This window comes from Fundulus heteroclitus, chromosome 21 (assembly GCF_011125445.2).
Source record: "Fundulus heteroclitus isolate FHET01 chromosome 21, MU-UCD_Fhet_4.1, whole genome shotgun sequence".
NCBI lineage: Eukaryota > Metazoa > Chordata > Actinopteri > Cyprinodontiformes > Fundulidae > Fundulus > Fundulus heteroclitus.
The window spans coordinates 31,326,518-31,343,468 of record NC_046381.1 but is presented as its reverse complement, the minus strand read 5'-3'; the positions used below and the strand labels follow the sequence as shown (position 1 = coordinate 31,343,468).

The 16,951-nt window shown below is 41.0% G+C and overlaps 1 protein-coding gene across 1 annotated transcript in view; it reads left to right on the top strand.

Annotated features, from left to right (window-relative positions):
• Positions 1 to 16,951, top strand: part of LOC105928002 (partitioning defective 3 homolog) — a gene marked incomplete in the record, with an annotated part of 353,527 nt that overhangs the window by 183,425 nt on the left and 153,151 nt on the right. The window contains 1 exon segment of the mRNA XM_036125173.1: positions 7,083 to 7,231. Coding sequence (XP_035981066.1) covers positions 7,083 to 7,231 — 149 coding nt within the window.

Sequence of the window (16,951 nt, the reverse complement as noted above, 5' to 3'; positions counted from 1 at the left end):
TTGATGATTGAGGGAGGAATAAATGCATCTTTCACTTCAGAAATTCTTGCTCTCTCTTTTTTCTGTGAACTCGCAGTGATCTCTGTTCTTTCCCTAAGCTGCTCCCAGCTGTGATGCTGAACACAACACTCTGCCAACAGTAGAGTTCTGATGAATCATTAGCTTTCAAAGCCTTTTATGATCTAAAACTCAAACACTTATATTAGGGTTGCACATGCAACACAAGCATGGCTGTCATAGCTTTAGATCGCCTCAGCAAGTCTTCCTAGGCTTTACAGGATGAGGGGACCCTTTGAATCGTTCATATATGCAATAATAAAACCAAAACCTCAACAAATTATTTTAAGATTTTATGTGATGAAATATTGAAACGTAGCACATAATCGTGACGTGAAATAAGCAGCATACGTGGTTTTAAAGTTGTTTTGAAATTAAAACCTGAAAAGTGTGGCATGCACGTGAAGTTAGGCCTTCTGAGAAAGTACTTTGTTGAACTTTTAGTCGCAATCACAGCTGCAAGCCTTTAGGCGTTTCCAGTTTTGCACATCCACAATCTAATTTTTTTGTCCATTTCACTTTGTAAAAGAGCATATTGGATGCTGAACATCCATTAATATCATCTCCATCTCTTCCTATAGATTTGCTTTGATCTAAACCTTGTCTTGCAGCTTTGGATGTATGTTTTGGTTCTGCTGCTGGAAGGTGAAGCTCCGCCCCAGTGTCATGTGGGCTGTATCATCCAATAAACATGTCTCCAGGCTTGCCCTGGATTAAGCTCCACCCATTTTTCCATCAATTCTGAACCTGTCTGTCCATGTGTTTACTGACTATCTTGTGCAACCAGGTGACCCTTTGCTTTATGGCACACCTTACTGAGCCCTTATGAGTAATTTACACATCTTAAATTGATAAGCATAACAAAAAAAACTACTGGGAGGATATTGTCATAGCATATCTTAATTGGATATGAGAAAAGTCTTATATTTGAATAGGAAAGAGTAGAAAACAACATGGAGCTCTGCATCAGCGGTCGGCGTGGTTTGGACCTTTTCCTGGACGAGGCTGACGTGGTGGAGAATGGGTGTCAGTTCTTATTAAGAGAACAGAGAATTGGACAGCCAGAGAGACAGTGAGAAAGAGAGGGAACTAGACTGTGTCCTTCTCCGTCTCTATGAGATGTCACAGGTGGAAACATCATTTCGCAGGCAGCCCTGACACAGGCTGTCAACCTGCAGGAACGGCAAAAGGATTCCAGTCAGACACACAGGCGGACATTTTTCTCAGCCACAAACACACAAAGCTACACTCAGTCTCGCGAGTGTTTAGATACACATTGGCTGGTAAACAATTTCACAAATTAACATATAAAGTGGAAAAGGTCCACACAGACCCGAGCAAACAAAGTTTGCAGGCAGGCTGCCTACTTCAGTTGACTCCCCAATAGTCTCTATCGTCAGCAGGGTAGCTCAGATTCCCAAGTGCTCCATTAAGCTCATGCTTCTCTCATCGAGTTATCAGCATAATGACGCAGGCATGCAAAAAGGCCCACAGTGCATGCACACACACCCTGTTTGACTAATCCGTAAAGTTCATGTGGGATGGGAGTGACTTTAATTTGCCAGGTAGTACACATTTCCACGTACATGGATTTTTCCAGCAATGCCACAAGTGCCCTGTAGCTGTGTGCATACTGAGTATGTTTCATTGGGATGTTGCTGCTGCAAACATGTCATGAATGTTCTCCTTCTTTCAATCCCCTCTCCGTGTTTACCTCCAGCTCACTGCATGATGCTCATGGTGCGGCATACACGCTGGATGCTGTGCCTCTTAGATTATGCTGCAGCTGAATCTCACATAACCCCGTTCACTGAAGATGCACTAATCACAATTTTGTGGCTGGTGTCTGCCGGCTTCTGCCAAAACTGAATTGTCTTTAAAGGTATATAGCCACGTTATATGCTTTAAAACGAGACCAAAAACCGTTTGATCATGATAAAACAAGGTTAGATACATCAAGCATCCATTTTGAGGCAAAATATAGCCCCACAACAGGTACAATGATAAGATATTAACAGACGTGGCGTCATCTACTGGCAGTATCGCACAACTATTATTATGCCAGTTTGTTTAACTGATAAATCACTGGACCGGGTCTGACCCTCTGAAATGCATCGCAGTAAAGCAGCAGCTCAACGAGATCGAACACCAACCGTTATTAATTAAATAAACGATCTACAGCAACTTTAAGAGCCTCATATCACTGTCGCTTCATGCTTGTTCAGTATGAGGGATTGCTGCAAATCCATGGACAATGCAGACGACTGTTCCTGTAGCTCTACGCTTCTTCAGGAGTGAATGCTGCTTCTCAAGACTTGATGCAATCTACTGCGTTTCCTTAGAGAGGACTTTTTTTTATTACCAATCTGTATAATCTGATTTAATTTGACTTTGGAAAGTGCCTTGAGATGACATGTTTCATGAATTGGCGCTATATAAATAAAACTGAATTGAATTGAATTGAATCATATCAGAACATTTCCTCACGAATATCAACTCTGCGGTCACATCTGATCCTCGGCAGGTTTAGTGTCTGCTTCATCGAACACCAACGGTCATACTGTATTCCCAGCGACATTCCAGTCTTTTCCCTCTTGGAATCATATATTTTTTGCAGTTTTTTTTATCTTGATCTTGGACCATTTTGCATCGTTTCACTAAGAGATGCTAATAGCCGTTAGCCGCTTCCTTGTTTTATCCCTTTCTGTGAATGCAGAGTGTTGTACTTCCTCTGTTATTAAAAGTAATCAAGAAAGGCTTTATTTGATAACAGATTGAGCAAAAACAAAGCGTAAAATGCCAAAACAACAACTAATACACCAGCAGGATGTGATAATCTTTCATAAAAACTTTGTATGCAACCAGAGTGAGCTACAGCAGCCATTGGAGAAAGTCTTCAGTCCTTCACAGAACAAGAGATGCACAGGAAAAAGAAATAGTCTCTCACACATGCATATCTAAAGGCAATTTATATCTAACATGCATCTTTTTGGACTGTGGATGCAAGTAGAGAACCCACTTATGCATGTGGAGAACATGCAGTCACCTCTACACAAAAGGTGTCAGCCTAACTTGGTAGGGTCACGGTATGATATTCATTGGTCAGTCTGACTGAGGTCACCACATGATTATTCTACTATTTGCTGAAGATAAATAAAAAGTGCTCCTCCAAAGTGCCTAAAACGTTTTGATGATCGAGTGTCCTCTGGTGCACTTCTCTACCAACTTCACACTCAAAGCTTTATGCTCTGAAGGCAGCTTCGAGCTCTCCGGCCCGGCTATCAACTGCTCAGCCATCCAGTCAGCTGAATCAGAGCACTCAATCCTCTGGAGAACATTTCTGAAGCACCTTGCTGGGCTTTGCCTTCTCCTCTAGCCTCTTTTTGAGGCATTTCAATTGTTTTTCCCCCTTCTACTCAACATAAGATTGGATTTTCTAAACTGTTTTTATTAAGTTGTTCTTATTTTGCATGGAAGCTAATTATAGATAGAGAAAGCAAAAAAAATAAATAAATACAAGAGTCACTAGGGTAATTGTCAGCACGTTGGGCTTTTAGAAAGCACCACTTTGCGACAAGGCAAGTCTGACACGTTTAGTTTCCTGCGAGGAAGGCAGCCATCGGAGCACTAATGTAAAATGCAAGTTAAAGTTGCGGCTCTGCCTTTGAGCAACACTCAGCTCTGGTTAATTTTAGATGATGGGATGATTTTAAACAGAGAGGAAACCATCTGCTCAGAATTGGCAAAAAATGCTTTTAAAATCTGCTTATGGAAGGTGAAAGCGGGAAATGTATGATCTATCTAGATTTGGCACACTATTAAAGATGAGCTGGAGGCACGTACAGGGCGAAGGATCCAAAGAAAGCGTGTCAGTATTTAAATGACTTGACTCATGTGAGGATTGGCTATATGGTCTAGTGGATGTCTGTTCTGTGTGTCTATACCAGCTCCCCTGCCACCGGGCACAGAAACGTGGGTATAGACAAAGGATGGATGGACTTTTGTTTATTAGATTTAGTATCTGCACAAATCAGTGGACTGCTTAAAGGTCAGAGAGACGATTAGATCTATTACTATTTATGATGTATGCGTCTCTTGATAAAAGCTTCTTATCAGAATTAGTAGCACAGTTCCATAAACATTCACTGAAAGTTAAGACAGCTGCTTCTTCTGATAATGCAGCAGCCTTTTCTCATCAGGTTGCTGTAGACTACCCTGCTGTGCATTCGTCTGTATGTTTCAAACCGAATCAAAAGTGTTGCCAGCTTAAACACATCTGATTCCCCACTAAGGGGATTGACACCACTGCAGAGCTGTCTCCCCGAACTGCACTCCGACTTTCCACAGACTCCTCGCCGTTTCACCCAGACAAGGCGGATGCTGACCATTTGTCTGCATAATTGCTCTCCCAAACGGTCGGCCATTCATCAAGTGTCTATAACTGACCGGCAACGCGTCCGCGGTCCTCTCCCTTTGCCTTTGCTCCGTGCGTTCAGTCATTCCAGTGAGGCAACGCGAGCACGAGTGAATTAAATCTAAATTCAGGGTGAAAATGTGTCCTTTCTAGCCTGCACTGTCTCAGTCATGCTCTGACAAATGACATTTGTGGAAGTAGGAAAATAGAGGGCAAGCTGATTTTGTGGGCCTGGAATGATGACAGGGGAGAAAAAAAAGCGAAAGATGATGAATAAATGAATAATACATCTGTGCTGTCATTCCTCTCTTCCCACTCCGCCTCGCTCTCTTCCTGTGTCATCTGGAGTTGGCCCTGTGAGGCAGTCTGATCTTAGTTAGGATTGTCAGGTATGGTCGATGGCAAAGTGACAAGTTGACACCAGCCCCTCTGTTACACACAAAGCAGGTATTTTGTTAAATAGGGTTGACATGCTGAAAAAGAAATATTTAAATACAAATAGGTGTGGTACCACTTTACAATAAGGCTCCCTTAATAGAGGCGTATAAATGGTTTGTAGACATTATAATTAAATCTGTAAACACTTTATGAATCATTAATAACTGTTTATTATGCATTAATAAAGGGCGAGAAAGAGATAAATCTGACCAGTTTCGTGCCACATAGTGAACCAAATATTTGACTAAAACATTTCAAATTCCATATATTTAATGTTGGGTTTCTATACTAAACATTTCAGTCTTACAACCTTATAAGCTTAATAAGCATTTGTAAACATAATTCTGTACCACGTTATTATCTACGTTATCACTGTATTATTAACATCCACAACTATCAAAGGTAGCCTTATTGTAAAGTGTACACCGTGACATAAAGTGGAATATTACATTTTTTCAAATGCTTACTGAACTTACAGAGCTGTACATTAAACTGAAATATTTAATATAGCAATTCTAGATGAAATGCATAGAAATTCATACTTTTGCATGAAATATTAATGCATGATAAACAGTTATTAATAAAGTATTTACAGATTAATTAATAACATGTCTACAAACCATTTATACGCCTCTATAAACGGAGCCTAATTGTAAAGTGGTATCACAGGTGTCAGTAATGCCAAAGTGAAACAGCTCACAGTAACGACTGCTCCAGTGGGATTTATTTCAAAAACACATCTCAAATACTTTACGCTTTTTACAAGTCATGTTATAGTTATTTATATCATTTCTGGTGTAGGTTAATGGTCTTAATACAGTGTTGGATGTTTCCATGCACTCAATTGTGGCACAAATGTACTATTACATTTTATTATACATACAAACTTATGCAGCAATTTTTGGATAAATGTCCCCTAGGCTGGGTGGGGAGAGGAGTTGTCTTGGAAACAGAATGAATGGGTGAATGTGGCTCTGGGGTAAAGCGCTTTAAGTGGTCGGTAGGACTAGTAAAGCGGTACAGAAATTTGGCCCATTTACCATAATCATAACTACAGACTTGGTTTTTAAATCGTTCTCATATTCTCAATAGGACAATGATCCCAAACACCCATCATAACTAGTTTTAGAGTGGCTAACATAGAGAACTATTAAGCTCTGGGATGGCCCTAAACACGACCGGGTTAAACTGAGCATAAAAGCTAGTTCTGTGCCAGCAAACTGTCAGATTTAAATGAGCTTTACATAATTTGAAAAGAACAGGGGCCCAATACCCAGGCACCATTATACCGGACTACAAAGTCAATATGGTTTATCTGCAACTTACTGCGGGGCCAATTAATATATGAGGTTTAAAAGAATATATGAGCATGTATGTGTAATTCAGCAAGTTCAGACTTGTTCCCCCAATTCTTTCCCCCCATTGAAACCATATCTTGTTTAATCGAAGGACCTTAAGTCAAAACGCTAATTTAAATACATAATTAAAAGTGAAAATGAATACAAAATTAACTCTGACGAATAATGTATGTAAATCTCTGACAGGCATGGCATATGATCGGTGATAGAATCAAAAACACTGTGATAGGCATCGAAGGCAAATACCATATGGTTAAGCATTGTTATCTTAATTTCTCTGAGTAAATGGCAACATTACTTCTCTATGCAGAGAGTACAGTCTGCTCCCCCAACCTACCATTTTATATCAGATTTTTTTAATTAAGATCCAGACAGAGATATTGAAGATCTTAAAGGGGGAGGGCTAGATGGGAATTGAGTGGCCCTGACCCTGGAGCTCTCTCACCTCACTGGGGTATCACACATCTTCACCCAGCCTCTTCTTTTCTAATTAAGGTGTATTCTAAATGTGAGCAGAGGTGAAGGTGGCCTTCATTGGGATAGTCATCGAAATGAAAAAAATTAAACTTTATTTATGTATGTGTGAATATTGAATGTCAGTGTTCATTATTTGATGCTGAATGAGCTGAGGTCTGTGTAAATATGAAGAAGTTGGTTTTATTCTACAGTTGTAACACAGGAGAGGCGCCAGCCACGACGCTTACATAGATGAAGATCTAACCAGCATTTCCAAATCCTGCAATGGAATAAACTGCTTAACATTATGTTTAAACTGTCTCTCTTTTCTTTTTCTCTTTCTCCCTGATGAATTACAGTTCTCTGAGTCCAGATGCAGAACCTGATGTTGCATTCCAGAGGGAAGGCTTCGCCCGGCAGAGTATGTCAGAAAAGCGCATCAAGCAGTATGACAGCCCGGCTCATCTGGACATCATCAAGAACCGCAAGTCCAAAAGCATGGATCTTGGTAAGTTTTGAGCGCTGCCAGCAATCCTTTAAGCTGGAATTTTGCTGAATGGATACAAACCTTTCTACCTTTGCGTTCACAACATCAGACAGAATATAATAGAATAGACTTTACTGTCCCTCGGTGAGGAAATTCTGGTGTAGCAAATGGAAGCATGCGGACATACAAAAAAGTAAATGTATAAAAAAACCATAAAATAAGAATAAGAGACTGTACAATAAGGGCAAATTTACATCATAAGGCTATAGTTAGTAGCATACTCGGATTCAATGAAATGTGCAACTGCTTAGGACAATCTAAAGAAATGTTCCAAATGTTTATGTATGATGCAAAAAGAGATCAAAATATTATTTAAAATAAATGGAAACAAGCTGTTGGGAGTTGTGATGGTTATGAAGTCCAGTGGCTGCTGGGTGGAAGACATGTGACAGCACTCCTCTGTCACAGTCTAGCTCTTCATTGTAGCAACCTGAAGGTACAGATGAAATGTCTCCACAGACGATACAGCTAGGACCCTTTTTAAATAATGTCCAAAGTGTTTCCTCCGACTTTCTCTTTAAACCTTATTATCAAATATAGCTAAATCTGAGTATTTTCCTTATAGTCGTGGCAACGACTTCTACGACAAACAGCGTTGTTGCTAGCTTGACCTGGTAGCACGTATGTATCTGGTGTTCACACAAATTAGGTTAGACTTTAAAATTTCCACCCAGAGGGTCTGTTCAAGTTGAAGTTGGCCATTTTCAGTCACCAGCTTATTTCCCTATTCATCTAAGTTTTCTAAGGAACAGTTCTTTAATTGGCTGCTTTTTGGTAACCTGACTCTAGCCAGATGTATGTTGCTCCGCCTAGCTTCACTCATATACATCTGGGACACCGCCATAGGAATTGCCTTTATTAAAGGCTGGGCCTTATCAAAAATCCTTGCGTATGATTGGATAAGCCACTTGTCTGTCATCTTTATTGACGTGCTATTTCAACCACTCACACCAACCAACCCGTGATGCTGATGAGAGCGACGCAGGAAAAAACTAAATTTAATTTTTTTTTTTTATGTGTTTGCGGCTCTAGAGGCACGCTAACCGCTCCGCCGCGGGCGCGCCACAGAAAACAAAACTTGCCAAATCCGGTCGGCAGAAGGGCGAAAACATGGTTTCCACCAACAAAAGCCTTCAGAGGCGTTCTCTGATGTTCTTTTAATGAAACAATATTAGGTAGATAGGACAACACTGAAGAAATAGCAGCATCAATGCTTCCTCGATGCGAGCCGCCATTGCTATCAAAACAGTCTCACATCACGGTCGCTTCTCCACTACGTCACATCTATGAAACTCCAGCCCTGCGTCCTGATTGGCCAGACAATAAAATTGGTTGGAGAAATCACTTTCTATGGGCGATGTCCCAGATGGATCTGAGTGAAGTTAGGCGGAGTGATATCAATCTGGCTAGGGTCAGGTTAGCTTTTTGGATCTCTATCTTCTGAATTCACAGGTGGTTGGTATGTTGGAACCGCCTGGACAGTGACAAGGTGTTAGTGGAGGATAATTAGTAGTTAGTTAGTAGGATATGTCAAATTGTTTTATATATTTTCATACCTATATAGAATCAAAACAATTAAATACCCATTATGTAGCTCACGTATACAAATCTTTACTGTCCATGTAAGATGGTTGTTTCAATCTGGTAGTTAAACCCTTGAAAAGAAGGAAACCTTCCCTGTGCCTTCTGTGGGATGCCTGGATTGCTACATCAATCAGCAGTTTCTAAGTATCCATATCAAGTTCAGAGACGGGGCCTCCACATAAAGCTGCTTATGAAGACGTTAAGAAGAGGTCACTGGGTTGGTTTCAATCGGAGCATTAAGTCGGTTTCCATTCTGTGCTTTGTGTTGAAAATGTTATTGACTGTCGCTGCTGAGAGCAGGAGGAGAGCAGAAAGGATGCTGAGATAACTCACTGTAATGATGATGCTGTCTTCAGCGTAAATGCATATTTTATCAACAAATTTCATCTAAAAAAGCTCCCTAATTGTTCCAGACTAGAGACGCCATTTATCCGTCAATTTGATTAGTTGAAGACATACAGTGTTTCTTCCTGCAAAAGAAACTGGGTCATCAGCTCGTACTCTGGTGGCTGTCTCGTCTTATTGATCTACAGTTTTTGAATTATCAGGATCCGTCTGTATATGGGTGTGTCATTAGAAGGGATTGCAAGCAGCACTCCTCCACTATTTGTGGAGTGATGATAGATGGTGTTCTGCTAACCATTTACAATTTGCGAGAAGAAGCCTCATTTTTCCTTAAAAGTCTTAAAGCATTTTGCAAAAGTATTCTTACCTCTTGACCTAACCCAGATTGTGTTACAACGACAAGATTCAAAGTTTTTGGATGTTTTTGGGCTAAATAAACACAAATTCCGCTGGTAATTAGAAAATGAAAGCTGCAGTTTTTTTTCAGTTTCTTTTACAACGGGCTTCTCTTTTCAGTTTCTGAATTCTGAATTAGCATTTTGCCCCATAATTTGCTGCTTTATTGCAATAAAGGGAGCTGGTAAAATTGATTGATAGAAAATCTTTCTGATTTTCATTTACTAAAGCAAAAACATCTAAACCATGTATCCCTTTTCCTTTGCTTTAATCCGATTGACTGTGAGTCCTAGGCCTTGAAGCAGTCCTCATAAATGTCATCATTTGCTAGTTTTAATTTGTTCCTCTTTTTTCTCCCATCACTTCCAACATCTTTCAACTCCTCCGTACTCACAAGAGCATATAGGCGCCATAGGTTTCAGGCCTGTCTTTATTGAAATATGTTAAACTTGTCAGACTCCCTGCAGCTCAACATCTATCAAGATTAAGTGAAGAAGGACAAGAAAGAAAGATGTGTGATATCCCGTCTTCCAGTATTAGTATATTATCAATTGGAAGCTTCATGATGGACAGGTTTTTACATCAGGTGAAATATCTTTTTCTACTTGGATAATTGAATCCATCCTTCACATTCTGACCTCTTTTTCCTTTACTTATTAACACGGTATCGAGTGCACCAACTAATAACTGTTTATTTATGTTAAGTACTAACTGATGAGATTAACTGCAACTCAGGGGTCACTGGGAGTGAGCAGCTAGGCTCGACACTGTCATCATTAATTCAGACAACCTTAGGCTGGGTCTGTAGGTGAAGAGGAGAATGGTGAAAAGCAGTCCTATTCTTTCTTCATAACCAGATCATAACCAGCCATTATTGGATGTGGGATCCTGGCCCCTTTACACTCTCATTGCAAAGAGTGTTGATGTAATTGCCGCATAATCAAATGAGGTTTTTCCATTTTGCTGAGTGAGACTTTTTGTGGTATTGAACACAGAATTGGCAACAGATGTGGGAACCTGTGCCATTGTGCTCATTCTGGGTGCAAATGGAAGAAAAACACTTCATGCTCATAGAAGTATGGAAGGCCAAAGGGAGCCAGGCGCTGGAGTGGCTTTTTCAATTAATAGATGTTCATTGCCAGTTGGCCTCTTCAGCTCTCCCAATTGATCCCTCGCAATCAGGTCATTTTTACCTCAGACTGGAGCATATTGGAGGGAATCCAACCCATTAAATTAACACAGATGATCTGAGATGTGTGACTCAAGTTGAATCAGAACGGTGCCGAACACATGGATATTTGGAATAAAATAAATCTGGCTGGTTTTGGTGGTGGAGTACATCATGACCTACAAATTGTTAGCTCCATCCATCCATCCATCCATCCATCCATCCATCCATCCATCCATCCATCCATCCATCCATCCATCCATCCATCCATCCATCCATCCATCCATCCATCCATCCATCCATCCTACTCCTCAGCCTATATCTAAGGTAGACCCCAGGTTATTACAGTTTCTTGTATCATGGAACTTGTTCTTTCAAATATCTTCCAAATAACATTCATCTCAGAAGCATAGGTGAGGGTTGACTTGTAAAAGAAGTATACATATAGTCTGCTCTCCTTGCTTCAGTTTTACAAAAACCGGATGGCCCTTAAAAGCAATTCCACTTCACTTCTTATTCACTCTATTTCAACAGCACCCCACAAAAAGCCTTAACTTTCACAGTCATGAGCCTTCTACGGAGTCACAAAACACACGTGGCACACTTTTCCACAGCCAAGACCGAGGCCAGGCTGGTCCTCAAGGCTCCAAGGTTAGACAAGTTTACAAATTCTTTTATTTTGAATACCATACAGTAGGCTTTTTCAGGGAAGCATAGAAGTTTTGTTCCTTGATAATTGGTATACACTCTACAGTTCCCTTTGTTAGAGTTTGTGTCACACAAATGCATTTGTTGTTTTTGGACTAAGAAGACTGTATGCCACAGAGAAATGACGCTCCAGTACTGCCACTTCTACAGAATGATGGTTCATAGACAGACATTCAAGACATTGGAGAAATGACCCAATAACAATGTTTGCTATGAGACAGCACAATGCTGTCTGTATAAAGGAGGAGTCTTCAGTTCTGATTTGGGGTGGCATCGGTGTGGAAGGTTCACCGCATGTCGCTACCTAGATTGGCTAAGTTTGACCATAAATGTCTACCATCTAATGGTTTATGGACATCAGACTTTATGCAGAAGATCCGTTGATGTTGGACTTCACCAGACTCAAAATTTGAGCTGTATTGTGTTTGCACTCTACATCTATGGTGAAAGTGTGCCCGTCGCTCTGGCAAATGCGGATGTCAGCTGGGGAGAATAAAGGCTGCTCCGGGACACTTTACTCCAGCTTATTTAAGAAGTTTGTTTTGGTGTCTCGCCTGTTTTTTCGTGCAGCGTGTACTGGACCACATCGATGCCTGGCAGGTACCTGTCTGTGAGAGCCAGGCGTTGATGTGGTCCAGCCGCACCGGTCCCTGCTTTCCTCTTCCCTGAACAGGGTGAATCTCCTGAAGCCCCGAACCTTCGCTCATGGTTTTACTCATTAAAAATCAGGCATTCTAGAACCAAGTCTAAACCCTGGTTAAATAATGACTCTCAGGCTCCATAGAGAGAGTTTGGCAGCGCTGAAAACAGATGGGAAATTGACAAATTACTGCTGGCATTTAGAATATTAAAGGCCTGCTGCCGTCGTTACCAAAACACTGTGTAAGACTCTAAAAGAAAACACCTGTCTAAAGTGATTAAATCAAAGAGTCACAATCTTTGTGTTTTACTTAAAACTTTTGATTTTGTTCCGAATGCTTCGCTCACAGACTGCATTGAACCTTTGCCTGCTGCATGTGAAAACGTTTTGCACTTTTTTTTTTATTGAAAAAGTCATTTCCATCGTGGCCCAGATCTCACCTTCTTCCCTCAGTCTTAGTGCCCTGCTCTGGTGTTTTTGACAGCTTTGAAACTGTGTCATCTGTGCAGGAGGTGGTTAGTCATTTAAAGCCAACAGGTTCTTCAGAAAGTACTATTGCTCCTCAATTATTTAAAGGGGTTTTCCACAACATAGAGAACCCCTTGCTCAATTGAACTGTCCTCTGGTGTGGTCCCGGAAAGTTTTAGACATCAGCGGTGCAACTCTAGACTGGTATAGGTCCTACTTAGCCGTGTCTGCTTTGGGGACCATGTGTCCTCCACTGTTCTTCTCTTATGGGGCCCCACAGGGCTTAGTTTTAGGCCCCCTCTTCTTGGGATCTCTTTTCGTTGTGACATGGATGATACCTAGATATATGAATAAGTACTCCAACTCACCAAACCCTCTGTTTTCATTCTTAAAGTGTAACTCACCCCCATGTAAAGGCATATTCTCGCCTCAGACAAATTCAATAAATTCCACCAAAGTGAGCGGGGATAAGTGGGATGGGGGAGGGGTGTGTGTGGCTGTGTTCAACATGGGGGAAAATCAACACCTAGATTGATGATTTGCCAGAGTGAAGTTACGCTGGTTGTTACGCCATGGTTCTGTCTTTTGAAGTGGAGAATTTTTCACCCCCCCTCATTTCCGAAGGTTGAGGAAGGCTTTAAACCTCATCAGTTTGGGCTGCTGGCTCAAGTCGCTGACTGTCCAAAGCTGGTGCTGCAGAGGCAGTGGAGGATCAGTCCAATTATAAATTACCATATTTATTTCCCACTTTGTAATCCAGCGCAGCATCACCGTCAGCTTTGCGCATTGTGATTCATTTGCGGTGTCGGATCGGAGTGTATTTGCTGTCTGCCTGTGAGACAGCTCCTAGAGAAGTAGGGAGGGTTCATGGCGGGACCTGCTGTTTTCTCAAGAGAGTAAATGTAGAACAGTTGTTGGTTTTATGTAAAGTTGATAATAACACATAAAAAGTCGCTAGATTTGTTGCTAGTCTCTTTTTTGAAGAAAAAACTTTGCTAGAAGGTTCTGAAAAGTGCAACAGTACTCGCTACGGAGGCAAAAGACAGAGCTGTGTTTCTGTTTTTGTTTTTTTTAAGATGGAACTGCTTTTAAACCTAGTGGTCAAAGTGGATAGTGGACTACTCACATCAGAGCAGTTGTGGAATTCCCATCCATCCATCCATTTTCCAAACCGCTTATCCCTCATGGGGTCGCGGGGGGTGCTGGTGCCTATCTCCAGCGTTCACTGGGCGAGAGGCGGGGTACATCCTGTACAGGTCGCCAGTCTGTCGCAGGGCAACACAGAGAGACAAACAGGACAAACAACCTTTCACGCACACACTCACACCTAAGGACAATTTGGAGAGGCCAATTAACCTAACAGTCATGTTTTTGGACTGTGGGAGGAAGCCGGAGTACCCGGAGAGAACCCACGCATGCACAGGGAGAACATGCAGACTCCATGCAGAAAGACCCAGGGGTGTCAGTTGTGGAATTATTTTTATTAATTTATTTTTATTCATTTGAGGTAGCGGGCTAAAGTGAAGTCAGTACTTTCTCAGCAGCATTTCAAAACAGTATTCCATGTCTTTGTTACCAGTTGGCTGGATAACTGTAACTCACTTTAGAAATTAATCAATGATTCCTGTATATCTTAACTTCACAGGTTAACTGGCACACATAAGTTTGACTAAATTTCCCTTTTTAGCCTCCCTGCGCTGGCATGCCTGTACATTTTAGTATTAATTTTAACATTATTTATTCAGCTCTTATAGCTCTTAGTTGGCTTACCCTGTCCTACCTGTTTGAGCTACTACATCCCTACACACCCGCCCATTCCCTCAGGTCAGCTAATCAGCTGGTCCTTAGTGTGCCAAAGACAAAGCACAAGCTCAGAAGATATCATGCTTTGCTGTAGTTGCTCCTAAATTATGGAATGATCTTCCCTTGGACATCAAACAGGCCTCTTCCCTGACTTTTTTAAAATCCCTTCTTAAAATCTGTATCTTCTCCCTGGACTTTGACACCATCTAAGAAGTTGACCTCATATTGTTGTTTTAATTATTTTATTTCAAATGAAGTTTTTATCTCTTTGTATTTTAGGAAGAGTAACTCACCTCAGAATTTTGGATGCCTACATCAAAAGTGAAAATTAAGGTTTGACCTACTTTCCGATTACGACGACAATGATCAGTGCCACCAGTGCCTTGGTGGCACTGCTAGCATTTGAATTTCCTTCCTGGATCAGAATGAGAAAAATCCGCTTTATAGGCAAAGATTATTTGCAGAAAGAAGTAATTTTGAATTTTGGAATTAGGAATTTGACTGTTTAGAAAAGGAGTGCATGAGGAGTGACTCCCATGTTTCAGACACGACAGGTTAGTGAAGCAAACACAGCCAAAATATCCTTAATTCATATATCAGACATAAGTTCAGGTAATAAGGGCAAATGTTTTGTGGCATGTTCAGCCTGCAGAGGACATCCTCCATCAGGTTAATGATCCACATCTAGCAGAGACGTAATAGCACAGCTGACCCAGAGACGCCTTTCTTCCATTGGGATACAAGCTCTTGGCCTTTATACGACCACCGTAGAGGCTATTTTTACGCTAATTACCCTTTTAACACCCAACTTAAAGCCCAGACTCTGAATAAATTATGTGTAATGGAAAACCTGTCTGTACACAGATCTTTGAACACGCGGGCCTGTGTTAAATAATGGCTGGTAAGCATAGTTTTAGCTGTTCTAGTTATACTATGGGCTCCTGTCGCTGTAATAACTGCTTTTTATTTATTCATAGAGTTTGCCATATCTCCTTGACAGTCCTTAATAGCAATAGGTTGTCTCCGATTAACTGTCCTTGGCCTTAATCATGCTAAAGAACTCACACTATTCGCCCGTTTTGTTTGTAGCCATGATGAATTTCAAGGTGCACTGCCCCTCTATTTGATTGGATTGTCTCCTTTTCCCATTCTGATCATTTTAATTTCTCCCCCAGACGTGTTGGGAGTGGCAAACTCGAGTCTGTATGCAAATGGAGAATATGTATTTTCTACCCTCCGAATACGAAGGAGATGAAGAACGGCGCAGTGGGGCTCCCGTTGTGTGATAGGAATCACATAATAGACTGGTATACAGAGAGCTGTCCGTCAAAGTCTCCCAGGAGAGCCAGGGCCGAAAACAAAGGCAGGTTGGAGGCATTTGGGTCTGTGTGCAAACTCTCTCTCTTTGCTTCGCTCACCCATTCCTCTTTGGGTCTTTGCTCCTCTCAGTCATCCAGAGCGTTGACTAGAAACAATGATGAGTAGGATTGTAGGCAGAATACCAAGCAGAAGGATAATTCCCTGTACAAGTACAGCAGGTGTCATTTGGGTTTCCTTGCCAGAGCATTGTGTGAATTCTGTGGAACGTAAAAAAAAGCACAATTATTTTTGTATTTAAATCTTTGGAAGAAATGTTTGTTTGAGCCTTTAAGCTTTATCCTATGAAACACTGATTTCTTGTGCGTGTTGCATGGCTGCAGTTTGGCTTTCCTGAATTAGCTCTTTCTCTCGTCCTTTACACAATGACATTACACTGTCTGTGAGGGGGAGAAAGTTACTTTTTTATTATGAACAAAAATTTAAAATTTTTGTTCATAATAAGTTATTTTTCTAAATAATAAGCCATATTTGAAAAAAATCCAAAAAAATGATGGGCTATCACAAAATATGAAAGCTATTCTCAAATGTCCATGTTTATATCAGGAGTAAAGTACATTATTCATCACGCTCCTGTTTAAGGAGTCAGTGCTGCTCCACAAATCCCTACCTTGATCGATGTGTGAGGAATAGGAAGTTGGGGAGGAAATGCACCTGGAGGGGAGGTGCCAGAGTTCAACGTGGGTCCGTTTCATAACTGTTTGTCGTTCTAGTGTTTTTTTGTGTTTTCTAAAACTCTCTGTGCTCTTCTGGCATTCATGATTGTCATTCTAGTAAAATTGACGATGTGCTTCAACAAACTGAGTTTAAAAATGAATCTTTTAAACTGCAGCGTCCATAATCCAAATCCTCTGGGTGTTTTGCAAATGAAGGTGGATGTATAACCTCTTAGCTAAATTGATGCAGTACAGCATAGTGCTGTGCTGTATGAAGTGTCGCTGCTCTGCACTGTATTGTCTAATGAACACTGACAAAAAAGGGGAAAAGTTGGTGTTAACGATGTACAGTATTACAACGTTTACTCTTCTGAAAATGCAACACCGGTAAGTAACAGCTGACCTTTGAGCCTATTAGATTTGTTTGACACGTAAATCTATAGCTGGCAGACATGATAGCAAAGCACTCATTCTCTCAGTGAGGACCTGTTAGTGGCAAACAAAGCAGAAAAATAGTCAGCCTCATGTGCAAGGAT